Raw genomic sequence first — 19,171 nt, 5'->3', positions numbered from 1 at the left:
GGCTCAATCCCAGGACCCTGGGATCATGACCTGAGCCGAAGGCAGAGGCTTTAACCCACTGAGCCACCCAGGCGCCCCCAGAACATTAAATTTTAAAAACATAATAAACAACCTTGCCATTTTCAGTTCAGCAACATGCCTTTGAAAATCAGCTGCTTTCCTCTAGTCTCCCCAAACCAGGATACCTGGTGATTTCCCTGGAAAAGAGGGAGTCTCATTGCCTCCTTAATGTTTTAAGAGCCTCACATTCCACAGAGGAGGAGACAGCTACTACCAGTGTCAGAACAGCTCTGTTTCCTCTTCATTCTTGCTGCCTATTTCCTCGAGACACCCAGAATGGTTGGGATATGAATTTTTACGCCATCATGGAGAAGCAACAGTAGTGACTACAGAAGTGAAGACCATTTCAGAATCAAATGCTTGGAGATTGGTTTCTCGTTCCCTTATAAACCCTAAATCCTGGCCATAGTTTTTGCATCTTAACTCAAGGAAAGACAGAAAGAAAGAAGGAACAAAAAAATTATGAGAAAAGCTTTATTTTTCCTATACCTGGACCTAATTCCCCAGCTCACTCTATCCCTCTCCACTGTGCAACACGGAGAATCAATCTACGGAAAACAAGATCCCCTATAGCTCCAGTCTCTTCACCAAACGATCCTTTCACCTTCAGCTAAGCCTTTTTCCAAGGACCTGCTTCTCCTGCATGTCTTTTTCAATCAGAGCCTACTCACGCTCTCAGATTCCAGATACTACGGAGACCTGAAAAACATAACCCCATTGCTGCTGCTTCTAAATTGTTGTTGTTGTTTTTTTTCCCCTTTCCCATAAAACCCTTCCTTCTCTAAGGTCTATGACAATTCTTTAACATTTCGTGAATGACCCACCTCCTACACACTGCCTTGCATTTATCAAAACCTTTATATTTAACTCTGTTCCCTAACAAGTCCCAATGTTATCTGGGTTATGGGTCCAACCCTTCTCTCCTTCTGTCTAGGCCTCAACTCTGGCCTTCTACTCCAACCATCAAGCTCAAGACCACATTGTGGACCTTTCTTCCCCGCTACATTCGACAGTCTTGTACCACAACAGCATCAACCAATTCATTTGTTTACTGAACCAAGCGTCCACGTGCTTAATTCCACGATGGCCACCGGGATAAGTGTGAACAAGCCAAACAAAATCTCTGTTCTCATAGTGCTATGGTTTAGCAGGAGGAAAGACAATGAAAAGAAACTTTAAAAGTAGTGATGAAGGCTGAGGAAGGGAGGTATGGAGGACTAACTACAGAAGCATGGGGTAGAGGCCTCAGTGAGCTCTGAGACTAAGGAAAGAACATCCTCTTCTGCCAGAATTTTCTTTCCCTTATTTCCATCTAATCTTTTCTCCAAACTTATCATAGATACAGGACCCCTGACATCCTTATCTTCTCTCAATTTGTTATCCCTTATCTTTTTTTTTTTAAATACTTATCCCAGGAGGTTATATGAATCATTATTTTAAACTCTTCTCTTATCGATACCCTCAATTCTCTTACTTCCATATTCTTCCATGCCTGATCTGCAAAATCCTTAACCCTGGATCAAGAAGGGTGGTGGGGGGCTGGGTGAGCCTGGTGGTGGGCATTATGGAGGGCGTGGATTGCATGGAGCCCTGGGTGTGGTGCATAAACAATGAATTTTGAAACACTGAAAAAAAATTAAATTAAATTAAAAAAAAAAAAAGAAATAACACACACACACACACACACACACACACACGCAGAAAAATATCTTTTGACCTGGGTAGCAAAACACTTGTAGAGAAAAACTGCTCTATGATAAAGGCTCCACATTCATAGTTCTACCCTTGTGTGGACTCTGACTCTACTGCCAGCCTTCCTTCGCGTTCCAAGCAACCTCAGGCTTCCCAACTCCTCATGACATCTATTTCAATCTTCTCCATCTCTTCCAGCTCATAAGCCTAGCACTATCCTCACTTTGAGTTGTTTCAGAGGAAATAGTAAAAGCCTTCATTCATTCATTCATTCATTCATATAGCAAATATCTAAGTGCCTAATATGCACCTCTTTCAGGTGTCAAGGATACAAATGAACAAGACAAATCTCTACCATCACAAGCTTACATTTTGGTGAGTCTGAAACACCAACCATAAACTTAATACACGAGAAAATGATATGGATTGTAAAGGGCTGTGTTATTGGGGGCGGGGGGACAAGGTTGTATTTAGCAAGTCAGAGAGGCTGAAAGCCTACAGTGAGAGTTTTGCAACACTGAGTAGGGTGGTCGAGATGGGGGCTGAGGGTGCTTCATAGAGAAGGGGAGATGAGAGCACAAACTGGAAGGTGGAGAGGGAGTCAGGCAGGTATACAGAGAGGTGCTCCAGGCAGCAGGACTGCCACTGCAAAGGTCCTGACTGGGAACGTGTCTGGGATGTTGAAGGACTAGCAGGAGGGAGGCAATAGGTCCGATGGGGCTTGTGGCTATTGCAAGGACTTAGCATTTACCCACAGATATGAGAGCTATGTGGGAGCTACAGGAGAGTTTGAACAGAGGAATCAGGCAGGAATTCCCTGAACATATTGACTCCTCCTCCACTTCAAACTCATCTGCATTAATTCCCATCCTGTCATTCCTGATGTTTCCATGGGAAAGTGATTCTTTTTCTAAGGCGATCTGCTTCTGTTTTGAATTTAAGCCATTGCTGTCCCAGCAGGGACCTCCCTGCATCAATTATCACCATTTTCTCTATACCTTTAACCCCTACCTCTATAAAATTTGTGTTGGCAGCCAAAACCACCCTGACCTTCTAAATGTCATCCTCAACCCTAGGTCCCGCTTTCTAATGGACTACCTGCTCTTCTCCTTTTACCACTTAAGTGCTTGAAAGACATTTTTCTCCTCCCTTATTGGTGAAATCATCCATTTACTCACTGCACTTTATGAACACATGTATCTGCTAGGAAATGTATTGAAGACAACAGAAACGGGGCATATGGGCAAGTGGGCATGAGGGAGAGTAAAGTACCACCCACTGCAACTGCTGTAGGCTAAATCCACTGATGTTTCTCATTTAGATTTTATTTTGATGTAACTTGCCACTGCAGAAAAGTTGCAAAGATAGCAGAAAAACTTCCCAGATATCCTTAACCACAATCCTCTAAATGCTAACATCTTAGTATATTAGCTTTATTCTCTGTTTTCTTTTTCCCTATAGATGTGTATATGCATACCCATGTATAGTTCACTCTTTTTGGAACTGCAGCTAAGAGATGTCCCTTTACGATTACTAGTAAGAACAAGGAATGCCTTTACTAAAGGTTTTCAGTATCAGGAAAAATAGCGAAGCAGTACTATTATCTAGAGATACTTAAACTTACCTCTTTTCAGTATGTGACTTTAAACTTGCACTTCAAAATTACTACTTTTTAAACATAAGACTGTTACACAAATACACTGTGAAACATTTTTGAAAAAAGGCAGAAGGAATAAAATTCAAATTATATTCCATCATCCAGAGAAAGCCACCATTAATTTTTATACACATACACAAAGACACATATGCATACACACAAATGTTTGAAAACCCATGGGTTATACTGAGCATATTACTCTTTGTAACCTGCTTTTCACCTCATATAGTTAACATTTGCTCATGCCATTTAATTTTTTCCAAGCTATTTTTAATAGCTGTATACCAATCTATCCTACAGACAAGGTTTCCATGAAACTCTTCCTGCCTTCACTCCCAACTCAACTCTCCTCCTTCTTTTCCACTTAAAAACCTGTGTTTTAATTTTATGCCCTGCCTGTCTCTCTATATTCATTTTTCCTGGATTCTGTCTTCAACTACCTTCAACTCCCCGCACACTTCCAAAATTTCCATTCCAGATCATTCCTGAGCTTCAACATCTTCAGGTGGATGTTACCTCCCATTCAACATGCCTCTCCCTCTCAGTCATGCTCCTCTTGCATTCCATCACCTTAACCTGTCTCTCTGCCTCACATACCCCCTGTACTCATTGGTTACTATGCCATAAATTCGACTTTGCAAAATCACCTTAATCCACCATCTTTCCATAACACTGCCAGCACCTTATCTCAGGTCTTCATGATTTCTTGCCCAAACTAACATGAAGATACTGTACCTGATCCCTCTACTTCTGTTCTCCAGCCCCCCTCCCTCCTGCTACAGTCAGGATTCTGTATGTGAATATGATCATGCAACTCCTTTCCTCTGATGCCTCCCACTGTACTCAGGATACAATGCAAACATCATGTGGGACACAAATGCCTCTTTAGACTCTATCCTGACCCTGTCCGGCATGCCATCACCACTCACGCTGTGCACACCAGGAATGCTGAACCATTGGCAATTCCAAATTCCATGCCTCTGTATCCTGGTCTCCTCCCATGGAATGTTCTATCTGTCCAACTTCTCCTTCCCCAGGTCTATGTATGCTTTATTCCTACTCATATTTTAATGCTGAGAGCAGGCATCTCCTCCAAGAAATCTTTCCTGATCTCCCATCCCAATCCAGTCTCTGTTGGGTCCCTTCCTGGGGGACCCCTTCTTGGGGATCCTTGGCCTTCCCTCTGGAAAGAGCAAACCATAATATGATGGTCTGGTCATTTATTCACCCTACTAAGCCCCAAACCAGGGCCATTCTATATACCTATGCATTTGTAATAGCAGCAAGCACATTCTCTGGCATAAGTCAAATTCTAGTAAGTGTTTTATAAAAGAACTCATGGGTATAACACCCTTTTGTTATTTCCTTTTTTGTTTCCATCTGGTATCATTAGTATAAAAGTTAGGCATTCGTATTTCATGTTATATAATATATATAATTCCTTTTAGTTGTGGTGTGTATTAAATAAGAGAATCTGAGAGCTGGAGTAAGTCAATTACAAACTTTTGTGAAGTATAAGCATTTCCACTCAAGAGGTTTGGTAAACATAGCAGAGGATAAGAAAAAGGTTAAAAATTTTAAGAATTACATATGATAGAAATTTTTTTTTTATTGAAATAGTCCAAGCTGGGTAATTTGGCAAATATATAATCACAACCTCACCATTACTTTATTACCACAATGACTTTCTTATCAGTAATTTAATTAGCAAAGACACGAAACTTGGATATTTTGTTTGTTGGAGGCAAACTTTGTTAATGTGAAAAAGATAAAAATGAACTTAAAGCTGCTTTATAAAGTTTAATATAGATCTATAGTTGACATGACAGTTACTTAGGAGGATGGTTTGATTAAATCTGCTTAAAGAGTTAGCAGAAGCCAAATTTTGCCTACCTAAACTTGCATAATTGGAAAAAATCATACAAATGAGGGAAAAAGGGCAGGAGTCATTAACCTAACAAAGATAATTTAGTAGAAAGAAATATGAAAAACAAAACACTTTTTGAATTTATCTCCTTATAGGATATCAACATTTTCAGCAAATACTTTGTAACATTGGATAAAAACAAGAGAAGTGCAGGTACAGGACTCTGAGTAAAGCTATTTACAATTTTATACTACATACACACATGCATATACACACATACATATACACATAGAGATATACTTGCATATATAAATAAACTAAGAAAAACTATGTTTTGTATTAATGTGAAAATCTAATATTTATTCCTTACCTGAACCTGAGAAATTGTCTAAAGACCCGTCTGCTGTTGTTGAAACTATTTCACTGCTGCTCATTGGCTCTGTTTTAACTACAAAAATAAACAACATATATGATATATCCAATTAATAGTTATTTGTAAAGGCATGGTAGAGAAGTTATATTCAAAATAATTACAAGAAAATCATTTTAAAAACCAGTCTTTTAGTATTTGAATGTAATTCAGATTAATATTTATAATAGAATTTTTTTAAAAACATACACATTAACTATTTAATCCCTAAGGAAACAACCCATTATAACAAGCTATCCTTTGAAAGAAACACTTTGAAAGTAGTTAAACTCATTACCTTACATATTAATTGAATTGCTTATTTACAAATAATTTATCTCTTAAAATTTACATGATGAGGATGTGAGAGTGTTTCCTTGGTTATGTAGCCATTTAGCCAAACAGAGCCCAAAGGGTAGAATAAAAAGACTTAGAGTAGGAAATAATGCTGGTAGGTTTCCACCATGCTTAAGGACAGGCACAGGCACAAACATGCATGTGTGTGTGCACACACCCACACACCCATACACACACACAAACACACACTCTCTTGGTTATCCAATATGGCTAAAGAACAGAGTGCTCAGTTTAATGGGTAATTATTACCACTCAGCCATATCCGGCTGCCAACATGTCCATATCTGATGTATGCTTAGTATAAAAACACACTAAGTGTAAATGAGGCAGAAATTAACTTTTTTATTCCAAAATAAAACAAACAGCAGATAGTTTGTGGAAAACATTTTGATCTTTAGTAAATTCCTTTGTGGCTATACAATAAAAAATTTAGATTTATGTTGTAGGTTCATGATAGCAACCCAACCCATTGATATAGTGATGGTATAATTGACCCTATTAAGCAAATAAGCCAGACCACAGAACATTTGCCTTTTTCCCTAGATTTAGTTTAGTTTAGTTTAGTTTTGTTTTGTTTTAATGAAGAGATAGCCTTATTGCTTTCCTTAGAAACAACTGGTGAGGTGCTATCATTGGAATTTGTGGCCCACTTTGTAGATGTTATACATTCCCACTAATGGGGTTTCAGAAAAAAATGCAGTCATACCTCAGAGGCTACTTAAAAATCAGTAACTGTTTTCCAAAACAAGGTCCTACACCAAGAGAATATTTGGGGTGGATTCTCATGAGTACGTACATTCTGAAATGGGAAAGAATGATGGAGAAAATGCAGCTTTTTCCTTCTCTCAACATTGCCAATCTCTTACAAACATCAAGCAAAGAACATTCACCCTCCTTGACCCGTGAATCTTCTACTAATGCATAATGAGTTTTCAAACAGACATTATAAATAGTTGCAGCAGATAGTCACTTCCAAAAAATTAATTATTTAGACTGCTTCTAAACAAAGTTGAAAAATAAAGCCAGTGAGCCTACTGGGAATCACTCCAACTGATTGTTTTAATGGAGACCAAACAATAGTATAACTGTTGTTAGAAGTCTTAGTTGATGCTAATAAATTCTGACATAAGCCTGTATTTCCCTTTTCTCTTCACACCTCCAGGCAATCTAATGATCTTGCTCTTCATAATCATTACACTGCCATAGATTGTGGAAAGCAGGTCCTCTGGTGAACAGCTCCAAAGTATCCTACCCAGTTATCCACATCCTACCTAGCCTTCCTGAAAGAACTCACACAGTGCCCTGTACCTATAAGGCAACAGCTCTATTTTACACTCTGTACTGGTCAGATTACCACAGGGATCTGAACTCAGAATCAAATACCATATACCGATCAAAGATGAGAACCAGGCCCAAGGAGAAGAGGTCATGCAAAGTGCCTACTATTATCAGACTACAAACATTATCATTAATTCTTTTAAGTAATTCTCCAAGTAGGTCTCAGAGCACAGCCCACAAAGTCCTTAGCTGGTTGGGTATTGCCTTCTTGTTTCACATGCAAAAATGGAAACCAAAGGTATTAGGAAAATTGCCCAACATCACAAGTGGCAGAAATAGAAATTGATTTTGGATGTTTTCAAATCCAAGGTTTGAAGAAATGACAATACTTAGCATGCCCAATAATGAGCACTATTCTACAGCAGAGCAAGGAAACTGAGGCACAGTGCCACACGCTGTGGATGTAGAAGGAAGTAAAACCCCAGCAGTACACACCCTCCTCTAGAGTGTTAACATTTCCAGGCTAGTGCACTCAAAGGAAGATCTCAGGTAAAAGCTCCACGTCCACTTGCCTGAGAAAATGGTGAAGAAGAAATTTTCTAGTGTACAAGATGTTAGCCCAGGTTACTTCTAAGTCTTTGCCAAATCTAAGATCTATGATTCCGTAGATTGGACTATAAAATTACTTGGTGAAAACTTAACTATGCCAAAACCACTCCTACTCTTGTACTCCAAAGACTTACCCTAGCTATTCTCCATATTATTAGCTTGATCAAATATAGCTTCCAGTCCCAGGAGACATATTCAATTATACTTGAAATTCCATTAAAAATAGGAAGGAAAGAAAGAGGATACTTTTTCTTTTAGGCCCCAAGTACATTGCCTTTTGCCATTGTTCAAATATACCTATCTATTCTCTAAGGAATAAAGATTCCATTTCCTAATGAATCCAATTTTTTAAAAGGCTCTGTTGAAGAGGATACACATAAAATAACTACCAGGATATTCATGATTTTTATCAGGTACTGGAATTGAATACTTTGATCACCAGGGACCTGATGCTAAAGAGCCTGGAGATTTATTGTGATGTAAAATAGTTTGAGTCAAAGCCAGAGGAGAAGGGACCACTTCCGCTGTTGTTGCCAAGCATACACCCACCAGAAAGTTAAAAAGACGAGACTAATCTCCAGCCACCAAACTACCAATCCTACCAAGCACTATCACATTTATAAATATGCTATAGATGATGTCATAGAGCACCTCTCCAAGCCTTCGAGTTTCAAGCACCACATCCTGAATTTTTTTTTTCCCCAGTCTTAGAGATTTAAGGTACTGCTATAATCTGAGAACAATGATCCCATCTAAGCCACCTATCTGAAAAGGAAAATCTATGAAGCATCTATTCTCTTCTAAATAACTATACATTTCTCAGGGTCCTTGGGTGGCTCAGTTAAGCAGCTGACTCTTGGTTTCAGTTCAGGTTATGATCTCAGAGTCCTGGGATCAAGCCCCAAGTCAGGCTTAACACTCAGCAGGGAGTCTGCTTGAGGATTCTCTCCCTCTCCCTCTGACCCTCCAAACATTTGTGCACATGCTCTTTCTTTCGCTTGTTCTAAAATAAGTAAATAAATCTTTAAAAATAAACAAATAAATAAGTACACAATTCTTTTATCTCCACTGTACTTTTTCTCTTATTGCAGGATTTCAGTCTATTAGAAAACAGAACTTTTATTCTCTTCTGTCCTCACTCAAGAGTCTCTCTTTACCATTCCAAATCTTCAATCTTCCATCTGATACTTTAAGCACCTACTCATCTCTAAAAATATTTAGAAACTCTCCTTTGCCTTTTCAGTCTCCACAACCCCCACCCCAGCTCTTTTGCTCAGCCATGTACTGTAGGCCCACACTATACAGGGTAACCTGCCACTCTCCAGAGGTGCCACAAACTCCCATCCATCAATGCCTTGGAGCCTTGGTTCCAGAGTCAAAGACTCCAGTTATCTGCTATATGCCTTTATAAAAGTTATTTGATCTCCAACCTTAATTATCTCACTTACAAAGTTTTTTAAATGATAGCTAGATTACAGGAATACAGGAAGGATTCATAAAAATGTGTACAAAGTACCTGGCATAAAGTAGGAGCGGAAACTGTATTTATCATCATCATTAGTAGTGGCAGGATTCTGCTACACTGAATGCCTTTCTCCTGGGTAGTAGTACCAGGGAGCAATAGCAAATACAGATTGTTAAAAGCACCAGCTTCAGAATTATCAACGGAGTTTCAATCTAGCTTTGCTATTTACAGTACAAACCTGGAAACGTTACTCAATTTCTGTGTGTCTCAGCTTCCCCATCTGTTAAATGGGGCTAACCTACTCATGCAAGGATAAGAAAAAGAGAAATGCTTAGAAATCATGGAGCACTGTCCAGTGGTTTACAAATAATTAACCCAGTCCAAAGGCCCTACTTTTATAGTCATTGTATCATCAATTAAGAGAAATCAAAGTTTTATGGGATAAAATCTATTATAAACTTTAAAGTTAAGCTTATTCTTTGGAAAGTAAATTTAAAAGATAAAGTCAAGCGACTCACCTAAGATCCAACATGAGGCCATTTTACTCAGGATGGCCAAAATCAAATCAAGGTAACTTGAATGTAACTTAAGTACGTAGAATTAATTGCGATTATATAAGAAAACTTACATGGAAATCCCCCTTCCTCTGTGGAGGCTATGTTCCAAGTCCCCCAGTGGATGCCAAAAGCATGGATAACACCAAATCTTACACATACTATGCTTTTTCCTATATGTATGAACCCATGATAAAGTTTAATTTATAAATTAGGCACAGTAAGATTAACAATAAAATATTAAAATTTAATATACTGTAATAAAAGTTATGTGAATATGGTCTCTCAAAATATTTTATTTTACTGAACTCACCCTCCTTCTGATGATGCAAGATGATCAAATGCTTACAGGATGAGGTGAAGTGAGGAAAAGGACATAGGCATGTGACATAGTGTTAGGCCATTAGAGACCTTCTGATGATAGGTCAGAAGGATTGTCTGCTTTTAGACCACGGTTGGTAGAACCAAGGAAAGCAAAACTGCAGATAAGGGAGTACTACTGTACTTCCATCACTATGATCTGTGTAGACAGTATCTGAAGAAACAGACTAGCAGGAGGATCATGATGTACATGGCAATGGACATCAAGGTTTCCAGAAGAAAACATGGGCTTCTCTCTCTAGTACTGTTTAGGGGGAATATACTGTAACTGGCTCACGGAAAAGATAAGTTGGTATTCCTTGACCATGAATTTAAGTGGAGACATCTATCAGACCACTGGAGCTTGGTGACATTGCTATCAAGATCATCCAATGAACCCATTACAGCATGATTCTGTGCTCGTCAAGCAACTTCTGGTTATACTTTGAATGTTGTGGCTATATAAATAGTCTCCAGAAAGACGATGGGTTGATTAGAGGAGTCACATGTTAAATCCATTTGGTTAATTTTTTACCATAAATTAAGAGAGCAGTTAAGGGGAGTTCACTACCAAAGGATAGCTTTGCCTGCTGGAGTAGGAGGCAGCCTTTGTGTTATGAAGAATCTGCTCAGGATTACACAGTGAAGACATGAGCCCAGGTGAGCAGCAGATCCTCCCCCAGCAATATCTAAGCTAATTTTGTAACTTTTTTTTTTTTTCACACTGTAATAGCATAGCTTATCTTCGCTTGGCATGCACTTGGTCTTCCTTTCTATTTTGTTTCCCATTATAATGATCAAGAGCATCAAAAACCCAGTTCACTACACCTCTACTAACCTCTGATTCCTTCATCTCTTATATTTTAAGGAGATTTGCCTTCATTCCCTTTTGGTTATTAAATGATTCAGCTACACCACTGCCTAGAATTGTATCACCTCCAAGAAACGCCACCTTTTACTTCTTTCATTCGCTCACTTATACTGGAGTTGCTCCTCAGAACATTGTGTCTTTCCAACTTCACTGGCCCTGTCTGCAACCCAGAGCTTCCACCTTAGAGTCCCAGGTCATCTTGTTTTTCCAAGCATCTCTGTTGCCAGCTCTAATCCTAGCATTGGCAAGCCCTTGCTGTTCACTCTTCAACTGCTATTCTGGATGGTTGAGCATGGGAGAGGAGGCCACAATATGCATGCTGACCAAATTTGTTAAATTTATGCTTTCCATGTTCTTGTGAGTCATCTTGTTACTCGACAATCTCCCTTTTCCATTTTTTGTGCCTGAGACAGTTTCTATGGAGTCTTTTCCACTTTCCTCAAGCCCCAATCCTCACCTCATTCCCCATTCTCTTTAGCGCATGCCCTAACCAACTATCTTATAAAGAATGTTGAAGCTACATTAAATCTTTCAATGATCTTCCTGCAACCTCTCCCAGTTTCCTACTGGTTAATCTCAAAGGAGGTTTCCTTTCCTGTAATAGGATTTGACCTCTTAAACCTTTATTCTTGGTGCCACTGACATATCTCCTTTGCAACAAAACTTCATTATTTGATCTCCCAGAATCCTCAATAATCCCATCTCAAGAGGCTACTTTCCTTCTACTGACAAAGACAGGTCTCAGGTATCACCTTGTGCCTCTCAGAATGGCTAGAATCAAAGACAAATAACAAGTGTTGGCAAGGATATGGAGAAAAAGGGAACCCTCATGCAGTGTTCGTAGGGATGTAAATTGGTGTAGCCACTGTGGAAAACAGTATGGGTGTTCCTCAAAAAGTTAAAAATAGAAATACCATATGGTCCAATAATTCCACATGTGGGTATTTATGCAAAGGAAACAAAAACACTAATTTGAAAAGATACATGGTACCCCTGTGATTAGTGCAGCATTATTTATAATAGTCAAGATATGGAAGCAACCCAAGTGTCCATGGATAGATGAATACAGGAGATGTGATATGTGTGTATACAGACATACGTATACATATGTACATATATACATATCTAACATATACACATATTTACTCGTGCAGGTTCTTGTTCTCTTTTACAGGACACATGTGGTACGTTGTTCTGAACAAAGTAGTCTCTGGAGAAGACACATTAACATAAAATAGTGTCTACCATTGGAATTCTGTTTATTAAAAGAGGACCCTGCTTGGAGCCTTCAAAAGAGAGGTAAATTACATGGATTTGAATAATAATGCAAGGGGCACAACCGCTCTAAGGTAAATATTAGCTACTGCTATAGATAAGCCTTAAAAGAACCCTTTTAAAAGCTATACTGCATAAGACTATGCTGTACAGATAATACGAACTTGTGGGACAACACACACACACATTACTCAGCCATTAAAAAAAAAAGATGAGATCTTGCCATTTGCGACGACACGGATGGACTCGGAGTATTATGCTAAGTGAAATAAGTCAGACATAGAAAGGCAAATACCATACGATTTCACTTATATGTGGAATCTAAAAAACAAAACAAAGGAACAAACAAACAAAAAGCTGAAACAGACCTGTAAATGCAGAGAACGAATTGATGGCTGCCAGAGGGGAGGGAGGTAGGGGCATGTACAAAACGAATGAAGGTGATTAGGTAATAAAGGCTTCCCGTTGTGGAATAAATGAGTCAAAGGAATAAAAAGCCCAGCACAGGGAATACAGTCAATGGTATTATAATCATGCTGTATTGTGACAGATGGTAGCAACACCTGTGGTGAGCATAGCGTAACATGGAGACTTGTCAAATCACTATGTTGTACACCTGAAACTCACTGTAACATTTTGTGTCATGGATATGCTAATTTAAAGAGCAGGTTTCCCTAAATTTTTAAGTCTTCCTTCAACCATGATACTTTTCTCCCTTCTTTCATCACTGAGTTTCCTAAAAATTTGCCTTGAAATCTAGAACATCTATTCTCTCTTCAGTCTTTTCCATCATCCCTTTATAGCTGCTATTTTACTAAAAGGACTTTCCTAACTGCCCACATCATACTTTTCCCAGTCCTGGTTTTCCTTAATTCTTTTACAGAATGGGCCTTCCTCTGATTCTCTTATCATTGACCAATACAACACGGCAACATTTCCCCCCTCCCCCTTAGATCTATCTCCTTCTCTGGATTTTCTTCCCTCTGCTTATTCTGTGGTTTTTTAATTCTATGCTATTCTTACCTGTCTGAATGTTTCTCTAGTCTTTCCTTGCCAGAGGTTTAAAAAATCATCTTCACGTGAGGACTCCCAAATCTCTAGCGACCAGCTCATCTTTTTCACGGGAATCAATCCCCACATCCCACTTACACAAGGCTCTTGCCTCGATCAGCGTGGAACTCAACCTACTCAAACATAAAATTTTCATTTCATTCCTCTGTAATGGTCATGTCACTTAGATGGAAAGTTTCCTTTTCATCCCATGTTCTCCCAGATCCCCTCCCCCCCACCCTACTGCCAGGTCTACAACTTCTACCACTGTAATCTTTCCCAACCATCTTTTTTCTAACTTCACAGCCACTATCCCAATTACTTAATATCTCTTCTCTTGTAAAAGTTGGCAATTGGCCGTTCTACTTTAAGCAGATGCCGATCTCTCTCCATAGCTTAGATTTGAGTGAGTCACTCGTTGCTCTGAGGTTTTCAGCTCTCCATGTTCTCCTTAATTAAGCTATCAAGTTACATCCCTTGATCATGTTTTTAAGCCCCCTTATACACTCTAACACCAAGATGTTTGTTTGGTTGGTTTTTTTTTGTTTTTGTTTTTGTTTTTTTTTGGCTTTACTTCCTATTTGTATAATAACTAGTAACTTACAAGATCATAAAAGTATTACAAAATACACGGTCACATCTAATTGTCCTAACTTTTCTTTGTGAAACTATTATCCCATTTTGCAGATCATGAAACATGACTGTATATATTCAATATTTAAACCAAATTGGCCTACTGAGATGCTTAATACATCCCCAAACCCATGGTTTTGCTAACGCCTTTCCCTTTAACAAAATTTCCATCTGACTAAATCCCACAGTTCCTTCAAGGTTCAATCGAAGTTGCAACTGCTTTGCTAAGTCTTGCTTGATCTACTACTCAGGACTGATTTTCCTTTTCTTGAGGTACTAAATCTAAGTTTGTGCCTCCTTTAGAAAATACATCCTATTCTACCTCATTTTACATTTCAGTCTTATCCATTTTAATACATTATAAATTTCTTTACAGTAGGAACTACTTATTTTTATATCCCTACGGAACTTAGCAAAACACCTGACACATAGTTGAAACTCAATATTCATTGAGAGAATAAGTAAAGGTAAAAATGTACAACTGACTTACATCTGACTTTATACTGCTAGGCACATTGCACAGAGCAATTAACAATAATACTATATATTCTCAAAAGTAAGATGACATTTTATTCCTCCCAAATTATCATCAGCAATTTATGTGCAGGTTCTTGTAAAGCCTCTCTCCTAAGACATGTTGTTACATTATTTTGAACAAAATAATGGAGAAGACACATTAACATAAAATAGTGTCTGCCATTGGAATATTTGTTTGTTAAAAGAGGAACAGGGCTGGATCCTTCAAAAGTGAGGTAAATTACATGGCTTTAATGATAATGCATGGGAAGGGCACCGGGGTGGCTCAGTTGGTTAGGCAGCTGGCTTCAGCTCAGGTCATGATCCCAGGGTCCTGGGATCAAGACCCAGATCAGGCTCCTTGCTCAGTGGAGAGCCTGCTTCTCCTTTTCCTTCTGCTTGCTGCTCTGCCTACTTGTGCTCTCTATCTCTGTCAAATAAATAAATAAAATCTTTAAAAAATAATAATAATAATGCATGGGGGGGCACCTGGGTGACTCAGTGGGTTAAAGCCTCTGCCTTCAGCTCAGGTCATGATCCCAGGGTCCTGGGATCGAGCCCCACATCGGGCTCTCGGCTTAGCAGGGAGCCTGCTTCCTTCTCTCACTCTCTCTGCCTGCCTCTCTGCCTACTTGTGATCTCTGTCTGTCAAATAAATAAAATCATTAAAAATAATAATAATAATAATAATAATGCATGGGGCATAACCATTCAAAGGCAAATATTAGCTACTGCTAATATGCAGACCTTAAAAAGAACTTTTAAAAGCTACACTGCACAAGACTATGTTGTTTAGATAACAAATATAAACTTGTGGGACAAAATAAAAGCATAACCACCATAATATTATGTTACTGTTTGGATTCAATGACAATATCACTCATGGATTTAATGAGTACTCATTCTCAAACCCTGAGGCAGAAGTGCAAATGTAGGTTTTTGAAAATTGTGTCAAATGGTGGAAGTGGCATCAAGGGATACCAAACACCTACGTGAAGAGAATGAATAAAATGAAGAATGAATAAAATGATTACATGAAATAAGAAAGTGGAAAACAGCAATATTCCTAAATTTATACATTTTATGTGACACTTTTTAAAGACATAGTATTAAATTAATAAATATTGTAAGCAGCCACTTAAGCATTTCTTATCTAAAAATGTGTATGTCCATGAAGGAAATGTGTTGCTTCGGGTAGTTCCCATTTGGAAAATGAGGCATTCCTTAATAAGTGCATGTTGGCCCTGGTGTAGGATTATTATCCCTCCAAAATTTTATAGTTCGAGCCACCCATGCTCTTTTGCCTAAAAGAGGGTAGAAAAATATCAGTTTTTCAAAATGTCACACCTTAGACAACCCTATGAAAAACCAAGCAACATGTAGAGACTAGAACCTGAGTGTATACAAGGCCCGTAAGAACGGTCAGTCAATCTCAGAACCTGTTATTCACAGAAGTGTAGCCTGTGCAGTCTACTGGAGAAGCACCGTGCAATAGCTTCTGCAGAATTGACCCTTTTTAGTAAAAGAAATGCCGCATGGTAAATGATGACGGACGGCTCCTTTGAAAGGTCTCTTGAGACTTCACTTTCCTTTTCTGAGACTCTCCTCCTTGCCACTCAAGCTCAGATCCCTGACCCATAAAATTTGGGCAGACGACATGAGCCTCTGTAGGACTGTTCACCTCTCCCCCATTCCAGGCTTTCCTTAAAATTGCTGCAGATTAATACCTAAAACACTTTCACCCTATCAAGCCCTTACTCAAAGTATTGCGTGGCTTCTCTACTGGCTCCAGGATGAAGTCCAAATTCCTCAATCTAATATTCAGAGTCCTCCACAGTTTGGCTCCAGCTGGTCCTTCCACCCTTATCTACTATCAATTCCTTCTTTAGCTAAACCAGTCTCCTCACAGTCTCCCAAACTATCCTACCTTTGTCCAGATTGGTCCCTCATTTCCAATGCATTCCACCTCTTCTCAACCTATTCAAATTCTACCCATTTCCCAACACTCAGCTCAGATTCCATCTTCTTCTTGAAGCCTGGCCAGACCTCAGCAAGCTGAAGAGCTCTTTTTCCAAACTCTGAGAGCGCTTTTGTTTGGATCAGTGGCTTCTAACCTTCTTGAGAATGAAGCCCTCTTTCTAACACCGAAATATTTCGGAATACGAATGACAGACTTTTAATCTGCTGATTGAGAAAGCGCATAATGACAAAAAACCTACTGTGAATTTTCAGACATGAGAACGTGTATTTTAATGAAGATAACAGAATGTCCCCCTGTGAAAAAGAGTTAAACATACACGTGGCCTGTTAATTTCCTCATCCTACAGACAAAGCTTTTTACACAAAAGCATTTGCAGAACTCAATACCAGCTCTACAGCTCCCAGGGATCTCTCAGCCACACATGGAAAATTCCACCTTCATAACTCAACTGACATTAAGTGGGAGCTTTGAATTTGGTCTCAGTTTTCAAAAAGTCTTGTCTCCCCCAACCAGACTGTGACTTCCTTAAGGCAGCAGTCGTGTCATATACTTTTTTGTATTACTGCTAGATTCTGGAATAGTTCTTTGTACAAAAATAAGACAAAACAAAACAAAACAATAAATATTGTTTTTTGTTAATGTTTCCCTCCTAAGATACGTTAAGGATTGTAGGTTCACTTTTTTCACCAATATTTTATTATAACATTTTTCATACATATAGAAAAGTTAAGGGGTACCTGGGTGGCTTAGTCAGCTAAGCATCTGTCCCAGGATCCCAGGATCCAGCCCCATGTCCTCCTGCTCCCTGCTGGGCAGGAAGTCTGCTTCTCCCTCTCCCCCTGCTCTTGTTCTCTTGCTCACTCACTCTATCAAATAAATAAGAAAAATCTTAAAAAAAATAAGTATATGGTGAATAGCCATAAACCAACCACCTAAATCTCATAATTAACATTACCATATTTACTTTTCCCTATCTACTTCTTACAAAACCATCTTATTTTTTACACATTTCAAAATAAGTTGCATAAACAATATATAGTCCCTCAACACTTCACCATTTACATCTTTAACTAGAGTTCATGTGTGTTTCTGATTCTTCTTTCTGTTAATTAAGATGTATACATAACTCAATATACAAACTTTAAATGTGTCATGTAATGACTTTTAACAGATACCTACAGTTTCGATTTCAAAGTGGGATCTAACTATTTTGATGTAACTAGTTTGTTATAATAATGGAAGCATGACACAATGGTATGAAAAGGTTGCTCTAATATTAAAAATTAAGGTAGTAATATTCTCAATTTATGACATAGGTGATATTTAACTAGAATTTTAGAATGGAAAAGGAATAATTTAAATAGAAGTTTATGTTTACTGAGCACCTACTATAATGTTGAGCATTGTGTTAAGTATTTTATAAGCAGTTGTTCCTTTGTTCCTCATGGTGAATTTATGAAATATTTATTACAACAGTCACATTTTAAAAGATGAGGAAACTGCAGCTTAAAGGTATCTAAAAACTAGCCTAAGGTCACATAGCTAGTTTCAATTTTTTTTTTCTTGATTGCCATCTTCCATGAAAACTTTAAAAAGTGAAAACTCAAATATTGTTTAACTAGGGCTTTATCATCCGTAATCATTGCTCTGATGGAAATCTGAACAATCAGCAAACCGAACAGCCATAGGAAAAGTCCCAGAATACCAGGGCACTGAATAAAACTGTATCAGTGTATGTTGCAAATTAGCGGATGGTAAAATAAACTAGTGTATGAAGATTGGAAGCAGATGAGCTGGCTCGGACTCAGAACCTCAATCATATCAATCTGGAAAAATGGTTTACTTGCCTAAAACATAATCAACCTACCAAATTTACATCTCAGATCATGCTTTTCCCCCATGTTTTCCCATTCTTCACCAATCTGCAGGAGTACCCAGTACCCTATCCTTATTATGTATTAACTGAGCAAGTACTTGCTGAGCAGCCCAGGTACTCAGGGTAACTGTAACAGCCGTTAGACAGTGTGAAGGACCTCAGAGGAGGAGAAAATATCCAATATCCATGGAGACACAATAGCCAGTCCCAGTAGATTTTTAAAATATGATATTTCTAAACTACTTAATAACAGCTTCTGTTTTTTGAGTGTGTAGTAGATGCTAGGAAGTTTGCTTAGTATTTTATTTTATTTTATTTCCTTTAAGACTTATTTGAGAGAGAAAAAGAGCAGGAGGAGAAGGACAGGGAGGGAGAAAAGAGAATCTTCAGCCAGACTCCCTGCGGAGCACTGAGCTCAACGCAGGGCTCTATCCCAGATCACGACCTGAGCTGAAACCAACAGTCAGACGTTCCACTGACTGCAGCACCCAAGCACCACGATGCTCAGGATCTTAAATAGACATTGCCATAATACCACGATAACACTGCAACCTCCATTTCATAATGGAGAAAAAACAAGGTTCAGAGATCATCGATGATGATGATCCCAGTAATAATAATAATAATTAATCACTTCCTAGGAGTCACAGTGTCTTCAAAG

At 38.5% G+C, this 19,171-nt stretch overlaps 1 protein-coding gene across 3 annotated transcripts in view; it reads right to left on the bottom strand.

Annotated features, from left to right (window-relative positions):
* EYA1 (EYA transcriptional coactivator and phosphatase 1) overlaps positions 1-19,171 on the bottom strand; it is a 166,308-nt gene that overhangs the window by 135,901 nt on the left and 11,236 nt on the right. For all 3 annotated transcript variants that reach the window (XM_080802030.1, XM_080802031.1, XM_080802032.1), the window contains exon 3: positions 5,647-5,724. In XM_080802030.1, coding sequence (XP_080658156.1) covers positions 5,647-5,724 — 78 coding nt within the window. The remainder of the gene's footprint in view (positions 1-5,646; positions 5,725-19,171) is intronic.

This window comes from Martes martes (assembly GCF_963455335.1).
Source record: "Martes martes genome assembly, chromosome: 4".
NCBI lineage: Eukaryota > Metazoa > Chordata > Mammalia > Carnivora > Mustelidae > Martes > Martes martes.
Note: the sequence above shows the minus strand (reverse complement) of the source record. Positions and strands in the feature narration are given on the sequence as shown.